Raw genomic sequence first — 18,860 nt, 5'->3', positions numbered from 1 at the left:
CTGGGTGCAGTACCATAAACTGTATGCAGGTGGAGCCCTAGAGCAAAAAGTGTGTTTTTGCACCAAATTGAGGAGCTCTGTTAAAAACAGAGTATATATCATCTTTACAACCTAAGGAAGTGATTTGAACGAAAACAAAGTGAGGACCAGCCAAAATGTCCTCACTTTGTTGGTTAAAAAAGACCTCACCGGTCCTCAGTATTCCGCAAGTACTAGAAAACACACACACACACACACACACACACACACACACACACAGAACACTCACCTATGCGACTTTCTCTGTAATAATAACAATAACAAATATCTACTTCGTGAATGACATCTATAAAGAACTACTGGGTGCAGTACCATAAACTGTCTGCAGGTGGAGCCCCAGAGCAAAAAGTGTGTTTTTGTACCAAATTGAGGAGCTCTGTTAAAAACAGAGTATATATCATTTTTACAACCTAAGGAAGTGATTTGAAAAGAAAACAAAGTGAGGACCGGCCAAAATGTCCTCACTTTGTTGGTTAAAAAAGACCTCACCGGTCCTCAGTATGCCGCAAGAACACACACACACACACACACACACACACACACACAGAACACTCACCTCTGCGACTTTCTCTGTTCAGCTTTGCTGGGTCTTCGTAGTCGCCCACCCAGTTGCACTCCACAGGCATCGAGATGGGCCTCAGCCTGCCTACACACACACAAACACACACACACACACACACACACACACAAACACACACACACACACACACACACACACACACACGACGCAACATTTAATATGTAAATTCATGTAAATGTATGAAATCGTCAGAGAACCCGAAGCCGACGGAAAAAAGAAAAAATCTGTTTTCTCGTCCACGCGCAGCAACAGGTTCTCATTTTACACACCGGCCGTTCATTTGTTTACATTTATGTTTTTGTCCGTGTTTGTTTGCAACAACAACAACAGCGACACTCATTAGAACAAAAAGCCGCCGTGTTGCTGGAAGGTTGTGGAGCCGGAGTCTGGGGAGAAAAAAACTCTTAATCCTTCGCTTCACTTGCAGAATTAAATGCGGCGGATCCACAGAGAACGTTTCGTCCCCAGTGTTTTTCACACATTTGATGGAAAAGAAGCAGAAATCGTATATAAAATAAGAATAAAGCGTTTAAAGTGAGCAGATATTCACGACTGCGTACTTTCATAAGAAGAATAAATCTGTCTCAGACTGTTTGGCCTTGGCAGATTAATGTGCTCCACTGAGTCACTTTTATTCCAGACTGCATGTTTTTTCTTTTTGTTTTAATGTTGTTTAAATGTTTAAATGTTGTTTTATTGATAAAGTATTAACTCCACCATGGAGATTATGTTGTCAGTGCTGTCTGTTTGTTTGTTTGTTTGCAGGATTATGCAAAAACACTTGGTGGGAGTGTGGAGATTATGGGATTAAGTGGATCTAATTAAGAGATTAAAGAGGATACAGGTTTTTTTTTTTGCATGAACTTCTGAAAACATAATGCAAAAATATAAGTTTCAAAAAAACAAAAAAAAAACATCATCTCAGTAGATATATCTATATGTCTATGAACAGGTAGAATTTGGTGTGGATTCATACAACAAACCCTCAGAAATTAGCTTCTCAGAGTGTTTCGTGTAACCGTGGTACAGAAAATAAAACATTTAAAACTCGATAATGTGTAGATTTTTCCTTCATACCCTTTTTTTTAACAGTAAAATGCACTGAAACGACTGAGATAACCCAAAGCACAACTACGCTAATTGCGGTGCCGTGTGATTGAGTCACCACCAGGGGGCGGCGTCGCTGTCCGTCTGGGAACTGTACGCAAGTTTTCTCCGTCCACATCAAGTATCTATCGTTTATAATCCGATAAACGTTAGATAATTACAGCTCGTGTATACTTCAGATCCATTGAGCTGTCGTTGCGCCAAAACTCAGAAGCCAATCAGCAGGCAGCTTCCTAAGCCCCGCCCCATGGTCAGAATCACGGCGCAAGTTAGCAACGTCATTAGCTACATCATTAACTGTGATGCAAGTTAGCAACTTCATCGTTTACCTCATAAGCTGCAGCGCAAGTTAGCAACGTTATTAGCTACATCATCAACTGTGATGCAAGTTAGCAACTTCATCGTTTACCTCATCAACTGTGATGCAAGTTAGCAACATCATTAGCTACATCATCAACTGTGATGCAAGTTAGCAACATCATTAGCTACATCATCAACTGTGATGCAAGTTAGCATCTTCATCGCTTACCTCATAAGCTGCGGCACAAGTTAGCAACGTCATTAGCTACATCATCAACTGTGACGCAAGTTAGCATCTTCATCGCTAACCTCATAAGCTGCGGCACAAGTTAGCAACATTTTTAACAGTAAAATGCACTGAAACTACTGAGGTAACCCAAAGCGCAACTTCGCTAATTGCGGTGCCGTGTGATTGAGTCACCACCAGGGGGCGGCGTCGCTGTCCGTCTGTGACTTTTTACGCAAGTTTTCTCCGTCGACATTAAGTATCTATCGTTTATAATCCGATAAACGTTAGATACTTACAGCCCGCGAACTACTTCAGGTCCATTGAGCGGTCGCTGCTACAAAAACTCAGGAGCCAATCAGCAGGCAGCTTTCTAAGCCCCGCCCCATGGTCAGAATCACAAACAAAACAAAAACAAGAACAAGCGAGGAAGCGCAAAAAAGTGTATTTAATGAATAAAATACAATATTTTGAATGATTATATTGGTATTTTATTAGCAATGTTTGTATGTTGATGTTGTGGTTCATTTTTTGTGTGTTGTTTGTTGTCATCGTTGTGTTTATTAAACATCGTGGATGTTATTTCCCAGCGTTGGTTGTTGATTTATTTGGATTTAGCCGCGACAAGGTGACGCTGGAGCGTCCGGTTAACCTTGGTGACGTCCTTTTTTATTTACGATGGAAAATAAAGTCCTTCATCACTTTCAGACAGCGCTGACACTTTGATACTTACACTCATCACCATCATCATCATCATCATCATCATCACCATCATCACCATCATCATCATCATCACCATCATCATCATCATCCTTCTCATCATCATCACCATCATCATCATCATCATCACCATCATCACCATCATCACCATCACCATCACCATCACCATCATCATCATCACCATCACCATCATCCTTCTCATCATCACCATCATCACCATCATCATTACCATCACCATCACCATCACCATCACCATCACCATCCTCATCATCATCATCACCATTATCATCATCATCATCATCCTCATCATCATCATCACCATCATCCTCATCATCACCATCACCATCATCATAATCATCACCATCATCATCATCACCATCATCATCATCATCACCATCATCATCATCATCATCATCATCATCATCCTTCTCATCATCATCCTCATCATCCTAACCATCATCATCATCCTCCTCACCATCATCCTTCTCATCATCATCATCATCACCACCATCATCATCCTCACCATCATCCTTCTCATCATCATCATCATCCTCATCAACACCATCCTAACCATCATCATCCTAACCATCATCATCATCATCATCATCCTAACCATCATCATCATCCTCATCATCATCATCCTCATCATCACCATCCTAACCATCATCATCCTCCTCCTCACCATCATCCTCATTATCACCATCCTAACCATCATCATCATCACCATCATCATCCTCCTCACCATCATCCTTCTCATCACCATCACCATCATCCTTCTCATCATCACCATCATCATCCTCATCCTCACCATCATCTTCATAATCATCACCATCATCATCATCATCCTCATCATCATCATCATCATCCTCATCATCATCATCATCACCATCACCATCACCATCACCATCATCATCATCACGTCTTTACTGCAGCAGAGCGAGTCAGAACCAGGACGTACCATATGTGGGCGTGGTGCAGTACACAGGCTCCTCCTGCTCTCGCTGGCGAGACTCCTGGTCCAGGAAGGAGTTTGGTGACTCAGAGCGCTTAGCGAGGCTGACGCCGCCATGGTTACGAGGCGCCTCGTTCACAGACAAGGCTCCCGTCTCGTCTCTATGGCAACAGCAGAGGTGGATTTACCAGGAGGAAAAAAAACAAGATTTACATAAAAGTCAGAGCTTATCTCTGCTGTCACCTGCTGCGTGTTTGTTTGTTTGTTTGTTTGTTTGTTAGTTTTTCAGATAAAGTACCTGGGTGTGTACGGTTCGGCAGGAGGAGGAGGGATGTAAAGGTCCTGGAGGGCGGAGCTTTTGGTGGGCGTGCCTGAGGGTGTCGCCGAACTGCTGCTGGGACTTCTGGTCGGCTGTGGAGAGTTAAAGGGACGTCAAATATCGTCTTTATGTCTGGTTATTTTATCTGATTTATTGCTTCCACCGCATCATTATTTCACTCCAAATTCCCCCAGTGACCATTTATGACCAGTGTATTGACATTTAAAGGTCCAGTGTGTGATATTAAGTGTGGGGTTTATTGGCAGATATTCAATATACTGACCGATCGTGTGTTTGTATAAGTGTATAATCACTCTTTTCTTTGCACATCCTTTCTGGTGTGCAAAGTCATAGTCTCGCCATTAAATGTCAGTAATTCTTACACAATGGACCCTTGATATATGTTTTTAATAAATACAAAAAACGAGGTATAAAATTAGTTTACAAACCCAAAAATCTACTGGTATGTCTGCTTGATTGTTCGTGGCGTAACTGTCCAACAGTTCACTTGACAGGCTTCAAATTTAGTAAATACCTTAATGTGTGCACTTCTGATTGCGGCGCAAGTTAGCAACATCATTAGCTACATCATCAACTGTGATGCAAGTTAGCAACATCATTAGCTACATCATTAACTGTGATGCAAGTTAGCAACTTCATCATTTACCTCATAAGCTGCAGCGCAAGTTAGCAACGTTATTAGCTACATCATCAACTGTGATGCAAGTTAGCAACTTCATCGTTTACCTCATCAACCTTGATCCAAGTTAGCAACTTTATTAGCTACATCATCAACTGTGATGCAAGTTAGCAACTTCATCATTTACCTCATAAGCTGTAGCGCAAGTTAGCAACGTTATTAGCTACATCATCAACTGTGATGCAAGTTAGCAACTTCATCGTTTACCTCATCAACTGTGATGCAAGTTAGCAACATCATTAGCTACATCATCAACTGTGATGCAAGTTAGCAACATCATTAGCTACATCATCAACTGTGATGCAAGTTAGCATCTTCATCGCTTACCTCATAAGCTGCGGCACAAGTTAGCAACGTCATTAGCTACATCATCAACTGTGATGCAAGTTAGCAACTTCATCGTTTACCTCATAAGCTGCAGCGCAAGTTAGCAACGTTATTAGCTACATCATCAACTGTGATGCAAGTTAGCAACTTCATCGTTTACCTCATCAACTGTGATGCAAGTTAGCAACATCATTAGCTACATCATCAACTGTGACGCAAGTTAGCATCTTCATCGCTTACCTCATAAGCTGCGGCACAAGTTAGCAACGTCATTAGCTACATCATCAACTGTGACGCAAGTTAGCATCTTCATCGCTAACCTCATAAGCTGCGGCACAAGTTAGCAACATCATTAGCTACATCATCAACTGTGATGCAAGTAAGCAACTTCATCGTTTACCTCATCAACCTTGATCCAAGTTAGCAACTTTAATAGCTACATCATCAACTGTGATGCAAGTTAGCAACTTCATCGTTTACCTCATAATCTGCGGCCCAAGTTAGCAACATTATTAGGTACATCATCAACTGTGAAGTTAGCATCTTCATCGCTTAGTACTAAGTGTATTAGTAAAAGACAATAAGTTGTGTATTTGTAACAATGACCATTCAAACATACCAAAAAAACTCCAGGAAACCTCTTCACACAGATGTGTTCAGTTCCAAATCTTTGCTGAGTCATGTTTTCCTTCCACGCTAAGCTCCTGCACGTCGTCGGTTTTGGTCTCGTCGATGCACGAGGTGCAAAAACTGATTAAATAACTTGACAATCAAACCTAATAAATAACCAATCCCGTCAACCGACACTTATAATAATAAAATGTAAACACTCTGTCCATGAAAGAGACTGAATGATGAACCAGGAAGCATCTTCATCATTATCCCAGTCATTTTCGACCTTGCTTCCTATGAAATAGCCTCATTAGTTTTATTAGCCTCATTAGACTCGACTCACAAAGACTGTGGTGCAGTTTTTCCTTTTCACCAAACATGAGGGAAATAAATAAAACTGCACTTTCATTCTCTGAGAAGCAGCTTCACTTATACATATTTACAACAAAAACTCCTTGTCCAACCAGTGCAAGGCTCATTGTCCACAGACTCCTCCCCCCTTTTATAAACGTCTTTCTCCGCCTCTAGAGCCCTGCATGCACTGATTCCCACACTGTCTCCCTCTGCTCTCAGCCCACCTTCCTGGCATTTTTCTTTATCAGGCATTGGGATTTAGGTTCAGTAGAGATGGTTAAGATTAACTTTTAATTAGCGCTGGGCGCGTTAACGGCGGTTAACGGCATTAACGTTAACGCGTGTAAACGCACGACGCATTTCCATGACGAATTACTGGAAAAAGACGCGTTACGTAATGTTTACGTGACTCCCGATTGTTAAACTCAGTCTGTAAAGTAACCTTAAAAGTTTAAAAACAGAGGTGCGCATACGCAGTAACACAGGTACGCTAACGTTATTTGTTAGCGCTGCTCTTTTCCTTTGATAAACAGATAACGCTAACGGCGCTAAAAGGAGCTAATGCAGCTAACAGAACTAACTGGTAAACGGTGCCTGGACTCCGGTGTCGCGGCACGTAAACATGACGTCACGCGCGGCTTTTTTCCTGTCGGTCGTCATGGAAACGCGTTGTGCGTTAACGCGCGCTAACCTAGTGCCCAGCACTAGTTTTAATGAAGCTGGAGAAAAGTAGGTTAAAGGTGCATTATGTAATAAATGTAAAGCAACTGGCCATAAAATCAGGAATAATGTTCATATAACAAACTGAACTCACCAACAACAACAGTACGGACAAAATATTCGCGTTAAAAAAATATTTTGCAGACTGCAAATCATGTTTATGTTTTGAAATCATGTTTTTGGCGTCATGTGGCGCCACCTACCGCCGTCTACCAATCATTGCAGTCAGTAGAGTCTCAGCTGCCGAGCAACCACGGGTTGCCAGTTAGGTCTGAAAACGAAACCTAAAAGAACCTCGGTATTTTGAATTCGAACGCAGTTTTTGGCCACATTCTTACATATGGCACCTTTAACAGACAATGAAATGTTTCATATAACCGAGGGATAAACAGTTAACAAGCTGTCTCGACCATCTGACTGCAGATCACATCCATTACTTTTTATCACAACGGCCCTGTCCCGGTGATGAATCTGTGGTTTCAGAGGCCACAGAGGGGGGAAAAGTGCTTTCCTCTGCGCTTGCTCCCGATTGTGTAGATAATCAGTTGTTAATGAGGGAGCGGCGCGATTCGTAATTCGTCAGGAGCGCGAGGGGGGAAACGTGGGCGGAGGCCGTCGTCGTCGTCGCCGCCGTTCCCTCTCCCCCCGTTCATTTCAGCGGGAGCTTCAGCTGGCAAACAAAACCACGCCGAGATCCACAGATCCCTGACCTAATTACACACTTTGGTTGCAGCGGAGACGAGGAACGAGAGAGGCGGCGGCGACGTCCCCACAGGGGGGATTTTTACAGTATGTGGGCCAGAGCCGCGCTTTAAAGCTCACATAGAGTGGTCCTGTTGCACATATATGTTAGTTATGGAGGTCTACTTACATACATTAACTTGTTCTTATGCTCAAAAACCTCCTCGTTGCTGTAAACGAGCCGATAATAAGAAATCTGTCTTTTCTGACGCTGTTTCCCAGCCGCGATATTTCAGACTCAACTCTCTCACCCCCAGAAGACAGAGTGTGTTGTGATTGGCCAGTACCGGGAAGTGACATATTCAGCACACCCGCTCTCAGAAGCGCAGCTCCCCCCTCTGGAACGGTGGATGCACTGCTCCTCATTATCAAAACATTGTTTTAACAGTGTTTAAAAATAGCTTCTTCACGACTCCCCGCCGCAGTCCAAGTTAGCAACTTCATCGTTTACCTCATCAACTGTGATGCAAGTTAGCAATGTTATTAGCTACATCGTCAACTGTGACATAAGTTAGCATCTTCATCGCTTGCCTCATAGGCTGCGGCGCAAGTTAGCAACGTTATTAGCTACATCGTCAACTGTGACATAAGTTAGCATCTTCATCGCTTGCCTCGTAAGCTGTGGCGCAAGTTAGCAACGTTATTAGCTACATCATCATCTGTGACATAAGTTAGCGTCTTCATCGCTTGCCTCATAAGCTGCGGCGCAAGTTAGCAACGTTATTAGCTACATCGTCAACTGTGACGCAAGTTAGCATCTTCATCGCTTGCCTCATAATCTGCGGCTCAAAGTCAGCAACATCATTAGCTACATCATCAACTGTGACATAAGTTAGCATCTTCATCGCTTGCCTCATAAGCTGCGGCGCAAGTTAGCAACGTCATTAGCTACATCATCAACTGTGACATAAGTTAGCATCTTCTTCGCTTGCCTCATAAGCTGCGGCGCAAGTTAGCAACGTCATTAGCTACATCATCAACTGTGACATAAGTTAGCATCTTCATCGCTTGCCTCATAAGCTGTGGCGCAAGTTAGCAACGTTATTAGCTACATCATCAACTGTGACATAAGTTAGCATCTTCATCGCTTGCCTCATAAGCTGCGGTGCAAAGTTAGCGACATCATTAGCTACATCATCAACTGTGATGCAAGTTAGCAACTGTATTGTTTACCTCATCAACTGTGATGCAAGTTAGCAACATTATTAGCTACATCATCAACTGTGACATAAGTTAGCATCTTCATCGCTTACCTCATCAACTGTGATGCAAGTTAGCAACGTTATTAGCTACATCATCAACTGTGATGTGCCCGGACTAGTGCCCGGAGCAGGAGGATCTGCTGTTCAGGAGAACCGGTGTTTTTACGTAAGCGGACCGGGTTTTTTCAGAGATCTCGCTGAGCCCGAGATTACAATAAAACACAGCGTTCTCAGCAGTGGCTGAACTGTTTGTTTAGAACCTTCAGGGCTTCGTAAACAAGGTAATGACGCAGATACACACTAAAAAAAAAACAGCGTTAATTGGAACTTCCGGTCTAGGTCCGCTTTAATAAAAGTCTATAAAAAGGTAAAGAGTGAGTCGCTTTCCCCACCTGCAGAGCCAGCGGTTTCCAGCGCATGTTCTTGAGCAGCGCCGGGGCGGAGCTGAGCGTGCTCTGCGGACGCTTCTTCAGGGTCAGCGACACCACGCCTTTGTCGGCCCTCAGCGAGCCGACCAGGTTGCGTAGCTGCCAGCCCACCTGCGGAGACGGGAAAACAATATCAGTTTGAGTTCCCCTCCAACGTCGTGATTGGATCCCGCGTGGAGGCGGTGGAGTCTATCTATAGAGCTTTTTCGTGTGATGTAACCTCCCTCCCCTCCCCCCCCTCCCCCCCCGTGGAAAAACAAAACACTCCTCATCATATACGCTTCATTTTTAGCCACTATTTGCAGCGCGGCGTGCCAACGCGCCGTGTTCGTAGGTGGTTTCGCGAGCGAAAACAAACTGTAAACAAGAACAAAAACAGCTCCTGTGAGTTTCTCGCTCCGCCGTCGTGGGAAGATCACTTTTCCCCTCATTAGGAGCGAGAAACTCTCCACTGAGCCCAGATCTGATCACGATGCAAGAGGAGGCGCAGGGAGGGAGGGAGGGAGGGAGTGGGAGGATGTGATTATACGGAAAACTGAATCACAAGCTGCAAACATTTTCACCTCGTAAAGTCAGGGCAATAAACACAATCTGCAAGACATACTGCGTTTAAACAAAGATGCAGCTCACAAGGGCACAGAAGCAGAACAATAAGCTGGAGGATTTTGTAGGAGATCGTCTTTTTCCGACTATTGCTGTGCTTCGTTTTGATAATGGCAGCCTTAAATTTGAAGGAAACGATGAAAAGTGTTGCGTTTCCCAAAAAAGGCGAACTTTACATGTATAAAAATACAAAAAAACAATTAAAAATGTCTTTAAAATACTCTGTGAAGTCTTTGAACCTATGAAAATGACTTCATTCTGATGGTTTTACGACTTTAATTAGTTATTAAGATAAAAGTATTCAGAAAAACAAATGTAAAGGTCCTTTTAATATGCATTTTCCCCTATTTAGACACAAAAACATTCCTAAGGCTATGAATAAACACTTGAATAGTGGTGAAAAACATTTTCAGATGTTTTAACCGTGTAAAAAAACTGCGAAATAAAAAGTGTTAACAAAAACAAAGCTGTAAAAAGAACAAAAATACAGTAAAAATGCACTTTTTACTGACTGTGAAGTATTCTAACCTATGATAATGGCTTCATTCTGATGGTTTTATGACTTTAATTAGTTATTATAATAAAGTAATTGAAAAAAACAAATGTAAAGGTCCTTCATCGTCCTATTAATATGCTTTTTTCCCCTATTTAGACACAAAAACAACAATAAGTCTATGAATAAACACTTGAATAGTGGTTAAAACCATTTTCAGATGTAAAAAAAATACTATGTTAAGTCTTTAAACCTATGATAATGACTTAATTTTGATGGTTTTACTACTTTAATTTAGTTATTATGATAAAAGTATTCAGAAAAACAAATATAAAGGTCCTATTAATATGCATTTCCCCCTATTTAGACAAAAACAGCGCTAAGTCAATAAATATACACTTGAATAGTGGTTAAAAACATTTTCGGATGTAAAAAAATACTATGTGAAGTCTTTTAAAAAATTCAGACTTCATTCTGATGGTTTTATGACTTTAATGTAGTTATTATCATAAAATAATTGAGAAAAATATGAATTAATATGCATTTTTCCTCTATTTAGACACAAAAACAACACTAAATCAATGACTAAACACTTGAATAGTGGTTAAAACCATTTTCAGATGTTTTAATATCTGCTAAATAAAAAGTGTTATCAAAAACAAAGCCGTAAAAAGGACAAAAATACAGTAAAAATTCACTCTACACAACAGGAAACTCACCACCGTCTGATGGTTGACTTGAATGACTTCGTCTCCCGCGTGGATTTTCTTGCATCGGTCAGCCGGAGACTACAGAGAAGCAAAAAAGAACAAGTCAAACATGTATTGATCCGATTTTATTGATCCCTGCGTACAAGAGAGGAGACGCTTGACAACAAATTCTACTTAAATAAGCCGTAATATGACAAAGGGAACGCTCTTATGGATCTGATAAACCTCAGATATTATGTTGGGGCGACGTTTTCTGTCCGGGGGAAGTTTATTAATGTGGCGCTCTGAGGAGAGCTAAGTGCTCTGGCTGTATATTTATCAGCCGAGTGTGTGAACGATGAGAAAGTGAAGACGCTTCTCACCCCTTCAGTCGTCCCCGTGATCACATGGAGGCCGTCGTAGGTCGACTTGATGTACATCCCCTGGACAGAGAGAAGAGGCCGATAAAGACAGAGTAAATATGATACAATACGATATTATCACGATAATGAAGTCACAATACGATAATATCACAATACTGAATTCATGATATGATATTACCACAATGTTTAAGCCACAACACCATATTATCGCAATATTTAAGTCACAATATGATAATATCATGATACTGAAGTCATGATACGATATTGTCATGATATTTAGGTCATAAAACGATAATATCATGATATTTAAGTCACAATACGATAATATCACAATATTAAAGTCATGATATGATATCACGATATTTCAGTCACAATACGATAATATCACGATACTGAAGTCATGATACGATATTGTCACGATATTTAGGTCACAATACGATAATATCATGATATTTAAGTCACAATACGATAATATCACGATATTTCAGTCACAATACGATAATATCACGATACTGAAGTCATGATACGATATTGTCACGATATTTAGGTCACAATACGATAATATCATGATATTTAAGTCACAATACGATAATATCACGATATTGAAGTCATGATACGATATCACAATATTTAAGTCACAATACGATAATATCATGATATTTAAGTCACGATACGATAATATCACGATATTGAAGTCAAGATATGATATTATCACGATATTGAAGTCACGATACGATAACATCACAATACTGAATTCATGATATGATATTACCACAATGTTTAAGTCACAACACCATATTATCGCAATATTTAAGTCACAATACGATAATATCACGATACTGAAGTCATCATACGATATTGTCACGATATTAAGGTCATAATACGATAATATCACGATATTGAAGTCATGAAACGATATCACGATATTTAAGTCACAATACAATAATATAATGATATTTAAGTCACGATTCGAATAATATCACGATAATGAAGTCACAATACGATAATATCACAATATTGAAGTCATGATACAATATTATCACGATATTTAAGTCACAATATGATAATATCACAGTATTGAAGTCATGATACGATATTATCACGATATTTAAGTCACAATACAAAAATATCACAATATTGAAGTCACAATACGATAATATCACGATACTGAAGTCACAACACAATATAATTGCGATATCTAAGTCACAATACGATAATATCACGATATTTAAGTCACAATACGATATTATCAAGATGTTTAAATCACAACACGATATTAGTGCGATATTTAAGTCACAATACGATAATATCACAGTATTGAAGTCACAATACGATAATATCACGATATTGGTCACAACAAGATATTATCAGGGTATTTAAGTCACAATATGATAATATCATGATATTTAAGTCACGATACGATATTATCACAATATTGAAGTCACGATACAATATTATCACGATATTTAAGTCACAATATGATATTGTCACGATATTTAGGTCACAATACGATAATATCATGATATTTAAGTCACAATACGATAATATCACGATATTGAAGTCATGATACGATATCACAATATTTAAGTCACAATACGATAATATCATGATATTTAAGTCACGATACGATAATATCACGATATTGAAGTCAAGATATGATATTATCACGATATTGAAGTCACGATACGATAACATCATAATACTGAATTCATGATATATTACCACAATGTTTAAGTCACAACACCATATTATCGCAATATTTAAGTCACAATACGATAATATCACGATACTGAAGTCATCATACGATATTGTCACGATATTAAGGTCATAATACGATAATATCACGATATTGAAGTCATGAAACGATATCACGATATTTAAGTCACAATACAATAATATAATGATATTTAAGTCACGATTCGAATAATATCACGATAATGAAGTCACAATACGATAATATCACAATATTGAAGTCATGATACAATATTATCACGATATTTAAGTCACAATATGATAATATCACAGTATTGAAGTCATGATACGATATTATCACGATATTTAAGTCACAATACAAAAATATCACAATATTGAAGTCACAATACGATAATATCACGATACTGAAGTCACAACACAATATAATTGCGATATCTAAGTCACAATACGATAATATCACGATATTTAAGTCACAATACGATATTATCAAGATGTTTAAATCACAACACGATATTAGTGCGATATTTAAGTCACAATACGATAATATCACAGTATTGAAGTCACAATACGATAATATCACGATATTGGTCACAACAAGATATTATCAGGGTATTTAAGTCACAATATGATAATATCATGATATTTAAGTCACGATACGATATTATCACAATATTGAAGTCATGATACAATATTATCACGATATTTAAGTCACAATATGATAATATCATGAAATTTAAGTCACGATATGAAAATATCACACTATTTAAGTCACGATACGATAATATCACAATATTGAAGTCACGATACAATATTATCACGATATTTAAGTCACAATATGATAATATCACGAAATTTAAGTCACGATACGATAATATCACGATATTTAAGTCACGATACGACATTATCACAATGTTCAAGTCACAACAAGATATTATCAGAATATTGAAGTCAGGATACAATATTATCACGATATTTAAGTCACTATACGATAATATCACAATATTTAAGTCACAACACGATATAATCACAATGTTTAAGACCTAATACGATATTACGTATTTGCAAAATCATCTAGTTGCAATGTAGTTAGCGATGTAAAATCACTGGAGTAACCTATTGATTTTCATTGCAGAGCAGGAACTCTAATTAAACGTGATGAGCAGAGCGGTTACCAGGCCTTCAGAGGTTTTGATGTTGGTGAGATGAACCAACTCGAGGTGAGCCGACTGTGAGACCAGAGGGTCCGAGGACACGCACACGATGTGCTCGCACACCTCCGACAGAGTCTTACACTGCGGAGACGACAAAGTCACAACACAATCATGGAATCAGCTGAAAACAAGACAAAAAGTTATTATACTATAAAAGAATCAACGCTATAGAAAACAGGGAACCCAGGAGTGTGATATTCATTAATTTTATTTCGTCACTCAGATTCAAAGGTCATTTTTACTGCCTGTCGTTGCAGCGGAGCCACAGGTGGAGCTAATTCCTGATCCTGTGGCTCCGCTCCAGTAATTACTGACAGCCGCTGCGGTAATTTAGCGATGTTATCAGTAACACCTGTGTTTCACACACCAGTCCAAAAAATGTCTGTCGCTGCGAGAAAAAAAAGGTCAATTAAAATGTCGGCGCTCCGTCGGGGGTCGGGGTCGGGGGGGGGGAGGGGGGAGGGGCATCTCTGCGATGAAATGTCATTTCATTTCCAATCGACTTTAACGAGATCGGGATGGAAATTAAAATCTCAGGAGGCGAATATTGAAAAAAAAAAAAAAAACTGGACAAATGAGACCAAAAGCAATCTGCGCCGCTGTCAATCAATTATGTAAGTGGTTCTCGAACTTGTCATACCAAGTAGCACCTGAGAAAATACGGAACTTTTGAAGTACCAACAGAGGAAACTCGCGTACCACTGGTGGAACACGCACCACAGTTTGAGAACCGCCGATTTATGATATAACTTAAACTGCAATTACTGTAAATACTGGTCAACTATCGTTTAAGGAAGGGCAACTTAATCATCAACTTTATTGATCATCAATTATTAGTTTTAGCATTAATTTAGCGAGGGCTAATTTGCTAAGTTAGGCAAATTTAGGGTATTGTGGTTCATTCCATTCACACCAGAAGTAGAAAACTGTGAGTGTCGTTTTTCCGGTTGAGACAAATGGACGCAACGAACGTATCTCAAGCTAGCTATTGTTAACAACAGCAGTATTTCGCAAACACAAACAGCGTAAAAACATGACCGCAGCTAACTAAGTACTACGACATCGGTAGACAAATAAGATTGAAGTGCAATTTACAGTAAAAAATAAATATATAAATAAAATAGAGGAGGGTTTTTTACTACTGCTGTGGTAGCTATCTTGGAAAGTTAGCCACGGTTAGCATAGAAACTGGAAATGGAGGGAAACGGCTAGCACGGCTGTGTCCATCAAAACAATTCTGCAAATGTAATAATCGTTATGAAAATGTTTTAATCTATAAACAAAAAGATTGTGGATGTACGGCGGTGGAGTCGCTGAACTTTAGCATTGACGACGAGAAATAGCTAGCTTGACCGTGTGCTCCGCAAAACGTCCAGCATTGATTCTCCTGCTTATAGCAGCTCAGCTGAATGAACGAATGAATAAATCATTTTCAAAATGATTCATTTTAGACTCAAAGTCGTTTTACGGCACTTTTATCGTAAATCGCCTTTTCCACTGTTTGATTTTATTGTATTTTATTGTCGAAATTGTAGGCATTAATGCGGTTAAAAGGCCCATAAGTGGACGGGTACGGCAACAACAAATGGCAGAGAGCCTTGATAGTACACAGTACTTATAAGTACACGTGTTGTTGTGTGTACTTGAATGTGTTACTTCACAACATTGTTGACAACGCTAACTGTTATTGTTGTTCTTGACTTGTTTTTTACGACAGTTACCATCTGCAATGTTTTTGCATTATTAACATCTCCTGTTCACTTTGTTTTCCCCCCTGCTTCCAGTCTTTATGCTAAGCTATGCTAATCGGCCCGCTGGCTGTAGACAATAAATGATCCTATTAAAATGCGACTTCAAGCACCAGTGATATTTATACATATATATATATATGTGTGTGTACATATAGAGGGTGTGTGTGTGTTTATGTGCGATGTGAAAGGATGATGATGGCCATCAACACAGAGCAAAGAAAAATAAGCAACATCTGGCTGAGGAAGCAGGACTCACCACATGAAGGATCTTGTTCTCCGTCTCAAACACCGTACAGTCCTGAGGGACGAGAAGAGTTTAATGTAGCGCGAGCAGAACATCCCGACTCACACACACACACACACACACACACGCACACACACATTCTTGTACTTGCCGCATACTGAGGACCAGCATTTCCACTTTATAATTCAACACAATTACAAATATCTACTTCATGAATGACATCTATAAAGAACTGCTGGGACCTTATCGCAATAAATATTGCACCATAGAGACTCTCAAAATATCGTTATAAATATCATATCATAGACTCTCAAAATATCGCAATAAACATCGTACCTTAAACGCCTATGGAGCGGGCCAAGATTTGTTCCCGGCGAATTTCACGAAATTTGGTGGGAACATTGTCCGTCCCAAGACAAACAAAAAATCCTCTTGACACCGTGACCTCAACTCAACAGGAAGTCGGCCATCTTGGATTTGGCGTATATATCTTGTTTCAAGTTTCGTCACTGAACTTGCTAGTCTGAGGGCCTTTATCATAGGAAGATGAAAAATGGAAGTCAGCCATCTTGGATTTGGCGTATAGCTTGGCGTTTCGTAACTGAACTAGCTAGTCTGAGGGCGTTTTTCCCCGGAATTAAAAAATGGAAATCGGCCATCTTGGATTTGGCGTATATCTTGTTTCAAGTTTCGTAACTGAACTTGCTAGTCTGAGGACGTTTATTCTAGGAAGATGAAAAATGGAAGTCGGCCATCTTGGATTTGGCGTATATCTTGGCGTTTCGCAAGTTTCGTAACTGGACTTGCTAGTCTGAGGGCGTTTATTCTAGGAAGATGAAAAATGGAATCGGCCATCTTGGATTTGGCGTATATCTTGGCGTTTCGTAACTGGACTAGCTAGTCTGAGGGTGTTTATCCTAGGAAGATGAAAAATGGAAGTCGGCCATCTTGGATTTGGCGTATATCTTGGCGTTTCGTAACTGGACTTGCTACTCTGAGGGCGTTTATCCTAGGAAGATGAAAAAACGCGTCAAATTGTACTAGACCCATCCAAGATCAACATTTTTCCCAGGAAATTTATGAGATTAACTGTAAATATGGGACAATTAGAGCAACAAGAAAAGAGTCGTACATTATAATAAACTATATTTAAGCTCCCAACCTTCAACTTTGAAAATGTCCACTTTATTCCCATCAATTCCCATGGAAAGTTTCAAAATTCGCGGAATTTTGCAACCCTACACACAAGTGTGTTTATATCTTAGCGAGGACACATCAAAGAAACGATGCTAGCTCCTTTACCTTAACCTTAACCATCACAACTCAGTATCTAACCCGTACCCTTAACTTAAACACCTATGGAGCGGGCCAAAATGTATTCCCAGCGAATTTCACGAAATTTGGTGGGACCATTGTCCAGCCCAAGACGAACAAAAAATCCTCTTGACACCATGACCTCAACTCAACAGGAAGTCAGCCATCTTGGACTTGGCGTAAATCTTGGCGTTTCGTAACTGGACTTGCTAGTCTGAGGGCGCTTATCCTCGGAATATGAAAAATGGAAGTCGGCCATCTTGGATTTGGCGTATATCTTGTTTCAAGTTTCGTAACTGAACTTGCTAGTCTGAGGGCGTTTACCCTCGGAAGATGAAGAAACTTGTCAAATTGTACTAGACCCATCCGAGATCACAAGTTATCCCAGGAAATTTATGAGATTAACTGGAAATATGGGACAATTAAAGCAACCAGAAAAGAGTCAAACACTATAATAAACTATATTTATGTTCCCAACCTTCAACTTTAAAAATGTCCACTTTATTCCCATCAATTCCCATGGAAAGTTTCAAAATTCGCGGAATTTTGCAACCCTACACACAAATGTGTTTATATCTTAGCGAGGACACATCAAAGATACGATGCTAGTTCATTTGCCTTAACCTTAACCATCACAACTCAGTATCTAACCCTTAACTTAACCCAATTCCAGCCCTAACCTTCCAAAATGTCCTCACAAAGATGTAAATACAGGCACACACACAAACCAAGGCACTGCTTCCCACTTGAACTGGAGGAGAATAAGAGCTGTCAACCCTCAGAACACACACACAGACACACACAGACACACACACAGACACACACAGTTGCACACACCTGCTGTACAATGGTGGTGAGCTCCAGGCAGAGCTGAATGACATTATTCCGGGTTACAGAGTAGTCTGCCACTGCAGCAAACGGAGACCTGGGAGGAGAAGATAACACAGCAGTGAGTCTCACAGTGTTTCTGCTGCGTTACACAATCGGCACACAAGAGAGACGGACAGGACCATTGTTAGACGGACGCACAACAGACGCACAACAGACACACAGCCTGGCATTACGTGAATCGTGGCTCAAATTTGGCTGTGGTTTTTAAATAAAAATAACTCGTCCATGTGCGGTAAATCAC

At 39.9% G+C, this 18,860-nt stretch overlaps 1 protein-coding gene across 1 annotated transcript in view; it reads right to left on the bottom strand.

The window, feature by feature from the left end:
• cnksr2a (connector enhancer of kinase suppressor of Ras 2a) overlaps window positions 1–18,860 on the bottom strand; it is a gene marked incomplete at both ends in the record, with an annotated part of 73,391 nt that overhangs the window by 30,566 nt on the left and 23,965 nt on the right. Inside the window, 9 exons of the mRNA XM_083901308.1 lie at window positions 596–685; window positions 3,931–4,085; window positions 4,223–4,335; window positions 9,292–9,438; window positions 11,143–11,211; window positions 11,496–11,555; window positions 14,381–14,500; window positions 16,427–16,468; window positions 18,566–18,653. Coding sequence (XP_083757434.1) covers window positions 596–685; window positions 3,931–4,085; window positions 4,223–4,335; window positions 9,292–9,438; window positions 11,143–11,211; window positions 11,496–11,555; window positions 14,381–14,500; window positions 16,427–16,468; window positions 18,566–18,653 — 884 coding nt within the window. The remainder of the gene's footprint in view (window positions 1–595; window positions 686–3,930; window positions 4,086–4,222; window positions 4,336–9,291; window positions 9,439–11,142; window positions 11,212–11,495; window positions 11,556–14,380; window positions 14,501–16,426; window positions 16,469–18,565; window positions 18,654–18,860) is intronic.

The sequence above is a fragment of the Microchirus variegatus genome (assembly GCF_963457635.1).
Source record: "Microchirus variegatus genome assembly, chromosome: 15".
Taxonomy (NCBI): domain Eukaryota; kingdom Metazoa; phylum Chordata; class Actinopteri; order Pleuronectiformes; family Soleidae; genus Microchirus; species Microchirus variegatus.
Note: the sequence above shows the minus strand (reverse complement) of the source record. Positions and strands in the feature narration are given on the sequence as shown.